We start from the raw sequence: 8,704 nt of genomic DNA on the forward strand, positions 1-8,704 counted from the left end.
GGAGAGAAGAGAAACATTGCAGTTGCTGACTGTTTAGCTGACTGCCTGCTATTTAAAGGCAGACTAGACACACTGCTGTGTGTGTGTGTGTGTGTGTGTGTGTGTGTGTGTGTGTGTGTGTGACAAACAGCTAGACCGATCGTGAATTGAAATGCAGGACTTCTCAAAGGAAGGGGTTTATGTGTATATAATGCTAGGGATGGAGGTAAAGATTGTTTACGCATCGGCAGGTAGGTAGACAGACTGGCAGCTCAACACACACACCACTTTTGGGGTGACGCAACATCATCATCCGTCTTTCTGTCCATGTATCTATCTGTTCAGCTATCTGTCCATCGGTCTGTCTGTCTGTCTAGTCTCTGTCTCTCTAGTCTCTATCTCTTTAGTTTCTACCAATGGCAACCCAAGATCCGGCCTGGGAATTACCATGTGACTTCCTCTGGAAATCTAGCCTAATACTAGCACCTGATAGGCCAGTCTCACAGGAGTCACACATACACACGCACACGTACAGCCATGGTATCAGGCGTTCAGGCTTCGGGAGTTGACTGACAGAAGGAAGCAGCTATGCGCTAGGCTAAAGTGTCACTAATCAGTCTCTGCATGCATTAGCTAGGTTAACCCTAAAGTGAGCCCCCCCCCCCCCCCAAGTGAACTAGCAGGACACATTTTAGTTTTGACTGTCTCTGTGTACTTCTGCGGTTGCGTCAGCATTATATGTACTCTTTTTCCTTGCTATGTCTGAAAGTACTAGTCTGCTTTACAATCAGTTAATAGTATCACAGAGACAATCTCAACTGGTAACGACCAGAACCAGCTAGTGTCCCAGGTATCTAGCCGACACAGACACACTGTGTCCTAGTCATTATGAGAAATAAATAAGCAAGTAGGACTTAAATGTGCTCCAAATTGTTGAATACAAATCTACCTGCTAAATAAAGAAACAACGGTGCAATAGAAAGGTTGTGGATGTATAACATTTAATGAATCTAATTTGAATCAGATAAAACACATGGTAAGTTTTTGGGAAATCATATCTCATCACTTTAATCGTACTGTATCTTAACATATGGCAGAGTGGAAAAAAGTCCAAGAGCGAGAGGGAACGAGAGCAAGAGAGTCACATGCTTCCTGGGGGAGGAGGGCCGCTTGTCATCTACGTCAGCGCCTCTCTCCCCTCCCCACCTTCCTCACTACTACGCACAGCGGAACGTGGTCACATGACTGCAGCAGCAGCGAGCCCCTTCTGTAACTCCAGTCACGAGGATAGAGTAGTATTACAATGAGAGAGAGAGAGAGAGAGAGAGAGAGAGAGAGAGAGAGAGAGAGAGAGAGAGAGAGAGAGAGAGAGAGAGAGAGAGAGAGGAATGTAGATAGCCTACCACAAAAAGTGCTTAGCAGCCTAATAATCCCATGTAAATATTAACATTTTATCAGATAGATAACCCTGGCCAATTTGGTAATGACTTTCTTTGAAAAGAAAGAAAGAAAGAAAGAAAGAAAGAGAGAGCGAGACGCGCGCTCTGGTCAAACATATAGTATCCAGAGCACCGACACGACCTTAGAAATGTCAAAATGTCATATGCATAGCTAATACACGTCAATATTTCCCGGTGGGAACTTTGCCCCTTTGGGGAACAGTTTTGAGGTGGTGAAATTCCATGCCTTGTGGCACCATCGTTTGCGATGATTGTTTCAGAGTCCCCTCCTCTGTCGGTGAAATACTGCTCCGTTATTCACGCTTATTTAACCAGGAATTTTCGCAGCAGCGTTTACGTGAGATGGTGTCCACACGTGACTGCTGCGAATTATAAATAACCGATGGCGACAGCGGGTCCAACGAGCACAGCCACACACCATGCACGCACAGACTCTAACGCACGAACAAACAACACCAAACTAATGAATCTGCATAGGTGCCAATAAGCTCCCGTATGAAATCGTAGGGACGATTAAAAAAAAAAATCCTTGTTGCATAAAGGCACGGATTCTCATCTAATGTGTGCGAACGGCCGTTTCTCAGCTGAGGGCTTTGAAGATCACTTGCAAGTCGATTCAGTTTTGTACCAATCAAGTTCAACTGTCACTCCACCACCAGCCTACCGCTGAACGCCGGACTGTGCCTGTAGCACACTTGGCTGACTGCTACCCTGCTACGTAACGACCTCGCCTGGTGGCGATTACGCAAACGATTACAAAAGGTAAATCGCGTGAAGTTTTCATGGCCTGAGCAAATCATTGACAAGATCTCACACGTCTAACTCTACCCCTCTGTTGTGGACATGTGGGAGCGGTTCTCTCTTTTGATACCTGATCAATTGGGTTCGACATTGTATCTGGGAGTTAAACTTTTGAGACCTGGAGGGATCGAATGACTCCCCGGTGCGTCGCCTCCTCTCCTTACCTAAGCCCCGCATGCCGTATGGTTGCAAGCGGCTTACTCTGAGTGGAAATCCACCGGGTAGATAATTTACACCGCCTCACCTAGTGTCTGAACCAGGGGGCAGTATGCATAAACCATCCGCCGACGTCCGCATCAAAATACCCTTATCGCGGGGGGTCGATAGCGCCCAAAAGCCTACTGCAGCAAAGCACGCCGCGACTTATCACTATTTTCCTTGCACTTAACACAAACAGCCTCATGAAGAAATCATATTTTTTGACAGTCGGCCAACCCCTATGGACTTCCCCAGTCCACACCACTCCACGTGCCGGGGGCTGCGGTCCACGCATGCACGGCATACAAACTTCCTCCGAATGCGCCAAAAGTTTTAAATCCTCTCCTTTGCATAGTAAATCAGCCCAACCAACACACAGCGGAAGCCCCCCGGGGTTAACGCCACAAAGTGATTGTGTATTCGTTAAATATTCGTTGGAACACGTTGCCACACAAGGCATGCTGATGACATTTCTTCCAGAGGTCCACGTGAAAACCAGACGTCAAGACACAGCGGAGGAGCTCGGCACACCGGCTTTGAGATGCTGCCGACAGCCGCTCGCAAGCCCGCATCAAACCGTTGATCACCGGCGACATGGCGGGTAACGTGCAAAAATGAATACCGCCACGGATAGCCCAAGACCCACTCTTGTGAAAAGACGTAAAATCTTACCTGGCTGTCAGAGTTTTCTGTCAGGTAATTGAAGACAAAGGAAGAGAGTTCCTCATCTAATAGTGAAGCGCAGTCCGCCATCTTCCTCTCATGAATGAGAGCCGTTGAGTCAGAGTCCGGAGTATAGCAGGGCAGCGGGTGGCGAGTACCCGAGGTGGCCAGCAGAGGGCGCCGCGACGCGCCCCCCCCCCCCCCCCCCACACACACACACACACACACGCAAAACACACAAACGTAACAGTGATTTCTACCTGTGCTAGCGTGTTATTGTTTCATCATATCCTCAAGTATGTAACCAGGTGAAAGAGAGATAGAGCGAGGGAGAGAAAAAACGAACCGGCTTGTTTAAATATGTTTGAGGCAGCTACATGTTTATGATTTATGATGACCCACAGAGTTGTAGTTATGAGGGATGGACAGATTGGGTGTGGTGGTGGTCTGGCGATAAAAAAAAAACAGGAAAAACGAATCTCCCATCAAATATTCTAATTAAAACCATAACAATCTGTATCGCCGGAAGTTTGTCAAATTTGGAATTGATCCTGTCACAAACAATCAATCAAATGTCGTGTAACTGTGAGGTGTCAGTTGTTTTTTTCACTTTGAAGTGTATTTAGTTGAGCCAAACGTCCCGCAAAGTAAAAAGCGTGCCTATTGGCTCAAGGGCACACGGGCAGCACTCAGAATTAACTGCTAGCCTAGTTAACCAACAACCGTTTGAACCACTAAGTCTGTCTTTTAAGTCTAATATTAACCCCAGACCATCACTCTTTCACTTCTGTTAATAATAGACCTGCTTAGAGTCAGGTGGATAGCACACAGGCTAACACCTGAGCATGTACGCGCACACACTTGCATAACCCTGTACGCACACACTTTGTTTGACACACACATGTGTGTGGTTAAAACATAACCACACACATGTGTGTGGTTAAAACATAACCACACACACACCTTTTCACTTAAAAACACATTCCCATACAAACACAGCCACACACACACACACACACACACACACACACACACACACAATGTAATCTATGACAAAACAAAATACACTCACAGAATACACATCCAATGCAGCTATACAACCAGATACACACACACACACGTGTGTGGTGCAGTGCAGCAGGGGCCTGTGGTGTGGCATGAGAGGGCTCCTCTGTCGGCTGCAGGTGTGAGCGTCCGTGCGCGGCCGTCCGTGCACGAGCCTCTGTGCACAAGCGTGGACAGTAATAATAGACCTCAGCATGTCTTTGAAGGGTTGCCTGACAACTCTGACCTTAATACCCGCTGTGTGTGTGTGTGTGTGTGTGTGTGTGTGTGTGTGTGTGTGTGTGTGTGTGTGTGTGTGTGTGTGTGTGTGCACCTGTGTGACAGACTGACTGAGGGTGTGCACGTGTGAGTATGTGCTTGTGCCTGTGTGTGTGTGTGTGTGTGTGTGTGTGTGTGTGTGTGTGTGTGTGTGTGTGTGTGTGTGTGTCTCAGAGAGCCTATGTTTGCTTGGGAGGGTGTGGGTGGAAAGGAGTGTGTGCCTATGAGAGAGAGAGAGAGAGAATCTGCATGTTGATCTACATCCACATGTGTTATGTGTGTGCCAGAATCTGTGTGTGTGTGTGCGCGTGTGTGCGAGTGTGTGTGTGGGAATATGTGAGTGAGTGTGTGCATGCATGTGAGTGTATTACTATGTCTGTGTGTTATTAGAATAATAGCTTTGCTATTGACGTCTATCGTTTGTGTATTAAATGTCCTTAAATGACAACAATATTAGCTGGCCTGTGCGTCAACTCATTTGTTGCACTATACTACCGCTCTCAATCATAGTGAAGCATTCAATACAGTTATTAAAGCCAACGTGAGGCAAAGTTAATAAATAAGCTACGCAGTACACTAGTGTTGCGTTCACATAGTTTTACTAACACATCACACAGGGAGGTTGTCCAGCAATAATTCCTCTTGTTGGTCAAAGAGAGGTCAAACACACTAGCAAATCGAGTCAAGCCCATTTCAGAAGATATGCACCTGAGGCAATTTATAACCTACTAATAAATGCAATACTGAACTACTAATCTCAAACAAGGCAATGTAATCTAAAGAATTGCTTCTTCAAGGCAAGCACCAACACAGCCAGAGCAGCACTCAAAGTACCAAGATTGAAGGGGTCCGGTCTTGCTGAACTAGTAGAGCTTGTCATTAACATTGCCAGGGCAAGTGGTCTGATTCCTAATGTTATTCACTCAATGTGTTGTAAGACGATTCGGCAGAAAGCCTTCACCACAAGAAGGGGCAGGATAGTAGTTTAGTTGCCAAGGTCAGACTCCCAGCCCAAAGGTACTGGGTTCAATTCCCAATGTCTTTCTGCAAGAAGACCCATACCTGCTCCGTGGAGGTTAGGATAGTAAGTCTAGTGGGTGTTTGAACTCCCAGATGAAGGATGAGTTCTGGATTCAATCCCCAAGCTCTACCTGTATGAATCCTTGAGCAATATGCTTTTACCCCTACCCTCTCAGTCATTAACTGGATGCAAGTCCCTTTGGATAAAGGTGTCTGATAAATGCCAAAATATGAAATAGTATCAGTATAGGCCAGACATTCCCCAATGGGCCTACTCTTCAAACCAGCGATAGTGAAGCAGGAAGCCGGGATTGGTAAGCCTCTAGGCCAGCTGGTATGTAGTAGTCGGTCACGCTGGAATGCTGCCCATCTAAGAAGGATGTTCTATATTTATCCCACGCTGGCACACTGTCACATGCATTAGTGGAGTACAATCTTAGCCAGGGAGGCTGCTGGCTCGATGCCACACAGACAGGGTCAGGGACAGATAGACAGACAGACAGCGAGACATACCTGGGGACAGACAGGTACAAAGACAGACATAGAGGAAGCTGGAGAGACAGAATGATCATTTGGATTTGAAATATGTTGTGTCATGGATGGAAATTATCATTGCGCATTAGCTAGCTATCCAGCTAGCTAGCCAGTTGTCCAGCCAAACTATTAATCATAAAACCACTCATTAACCTCTTACACTCAATCATACACATACACACAGACACAAACACACACACTGTCATTCACTCACACACTCATTCACTCTCCCTCCCTCCTTCCCTCCCTCCTTCCCTCCCTCCCTCTCTCTCTCTCTCTCTCTCTCTCTCTCACACACACACATTGGTCACCCAATCCGGACCTTTGCCCTAGTCCCCAAAGTAGTTCAGTATCAGGTGCACGTGGTGTGTGTTCAGTGTGTGTGTGTGTGTGTGTGTGTGTGTGTGTGTGTGTGTGTGTGTGAGAAAGAGAGACATTCAAATTTGGTTGTTTCATTAAGCAGGTTGGAATTGACACACACTGTCCTAAAATGAGCCGATGAGCCTGATCGTTCATGAGAAAACAGCTCAACCGGTGCACAGAGGGAGGCACAGATCGGAGGGCTGCCGGTGGAAGTCCAGGGTCTGGAGGCTCAAGGTCACTCTTAACGGGCGGCCTCCAAGCTGCCTGTGTAGTCATGATTATAATTGATGATATGAACTGGCGCAGTGCCAGCCACTGTGCTCCAGTCATCAAACCCTTAAGGAAACTGGGTGGTGATGGTGGTGGTGGTGGTGGAGCAGCACAACAGCTGCTCAGGATGGAGTTTAATATCCCCCACTGTGTTCTCGCCATACTGGCTGGCTTAGGCATTCGGGTTCACCGCCCTCTCTGCCCGTCTGTATTAAGGCCTGTGTCTGTTTTTATAGGTCTGTTTGCCTGTGTTTTTCCACAGCCGTTATTCAATGCGTGCGTGTGGGGTTGGGCCTGTTTTTGCGTCCAGCGTGCACACTTTGAAGAGGAGGGGCCTCTGCAAATCTTCAATGGTAACCTTCAACCAGAGTTCCACGGCTCCATTCATTTTCTGCTCTCTATTCCTTTCTCCTCATATTAAAAAAAAGTGTAGTCTAGGTACTGGGTGCTTCATGAAAGCTTTGTGTTACCATCCGAGCAGCGAAAATCAAAGAAACAATGAAAAACTTGAAGCTTCAGTTTAGGGTGTGTGTGGAATTGTCTTATCCTTTTTTCCTTTTTAATACTTGTAGTATCATATAGCTCTGGTTTCAACAGGGAAATGGTTTGCTCTTTTCCCTGTTTAATTCAGGGTGAGGGTTAGGATCACGGCTGTGTGCACATGTGGCAGTTGAAAGGGTTTGTTTGTTTTGTTGCACCAAACCTCCCTGCTTCGTTGTTCTGTTCGGCTCGTGTGTGAACCATTACATTACATAAGTTTAAGTACAGTACAAATACAGTATGTGTATAGATCCATCTATTGCATACTCTATAGACACACAGGTGTGTACATACAGGTATACATATTTCCCCTATGTATGTATGTCTCCATACAGTATATGTACATACATCACATTTCATACACATTTCATTTACATGTACATGAAAACTTGTTGCTCTCTCCATTAAGGACTCCCTCCTTCACTCTTTTCTCCAGTTCTAGGGTTAGTTTTCCCTTTTTTAAGGGTTCCATGTCTCTCGGTGATGACAATCACGTGTTCAAGCTGACGCAAGCGAGTGGAGGTGGCATGTCCCATCGTCCACAGATCCACCCCCTCTTTGATCCCACCCCCATGGGAAACAGGATAAAGGCGGGTGGGTGATTGACGGCAGTGGTGTAGTGGGGATTTTTTTAAGCGAGTGTATGACGTCATCAAAAATGAATCCCACGTGGACGCGCGCACATTCGGACGAGGTTTGAGGTTTGTTACTTGCCAAATATGGACACTGTAGCTCATCTCAAATGCAACATGTTTAATAACAATGCTTCTTTCTCATTACCCCACATATGACAGCAACAGGCCTACTTATTCCCCCCCGGACGGCGTTCCCCCCGCGTCCCCCTGCCCACTACACTCCTGATTGACGGGCTTCTCTCTGTTGTTGATGTTATTGTTGTTGTCGACTGGTTAGACTGGCTATCAATGGCGTGCTGACCTGCTTTGTTTGTCATGTGACCTGCCTCACGTGCCATGTGACCTGCTTCATGCCCAGTGGCACCACCAGGACACTCGTGGGGAGTGGGGGGGGTCAATAACGTATTAGAGGAATCATGTTTGAGATCCAGTTGTTTCACACGAGGTGATCGATAAAGATCAACGAAAAATGTCTCTCTGCCCCACAGCATCATGGGAGATGGGTGAGATGGGGTTAAAGATGCGCACGGAGACATTATTATGTAATGACAAAGAAAGAAAGAAAGAAGAAGGAAAATGGAAAGACATTAAGATGTGTGCTTTGGATGAAAGTGTCTGCTAACACAAATTGCAAATGATGATCCACATTTTCTAACAGGAAATGTTCTCAGGCCTTCAGTTTATAAATTGATTTCAAAGGTTGTAGATAGTTCAAATGGAGAAGAAAAAAAACATGAAGGGAAAACAGAGGAGACCTCCAGTGCGTCGCTGGGAGGGTTGACTCATCCTCCGAGTCCTGGAGCATCCTGCAGCCTCTCTATATTTAGTATGGAATATCATCTATCTTTAGCCCTCTTGTCTTCCTCTTCCTCCCCTAAACTCACACACTCACCCACTCACTCCCCATCTTCTTCATGC

General features: G+C 46.5%; 1 protein-coding gene across 1 annotated transcript in view; it reads right to left on the reverse strand.

Annotated features, from left to right (window-relative positions):
• The window catches only part of ppargc1b (peroxisome proliferator-activated receptor gamma, coactivator 1 beta), a gene marked incomplete at its 5' end in the record, with an annotated part of 54,094 nt that extends 50,903 nt beyond the window's left edge, over positions 1 to 3,191 (reverse strand). The window contains one exon of the mRNA XM_084469673.1: positions 3,111 to 3,191. Coding sequence (XP_084325799.1) covers positions 3,111 to 3,191 — 81 coding nt within the window. The remainder of the gene's footprint in view (positions 1 to 3,110) is intronic.
• Positions 3,192 to 8,704: the final 5,513 nt, after the last annotated feature.

This window comes from Micromesistius poutassou (genome assembly GCF_964030765.1).
Source record: "Micromesistius poutassou genome assembly, chromosome: 6".
NCBI lineage: Eukaryota > Metazoa > Chordata > Actinopteri > Gadiformes > Gadidae > Micromesistius > Micromesistius poutassou.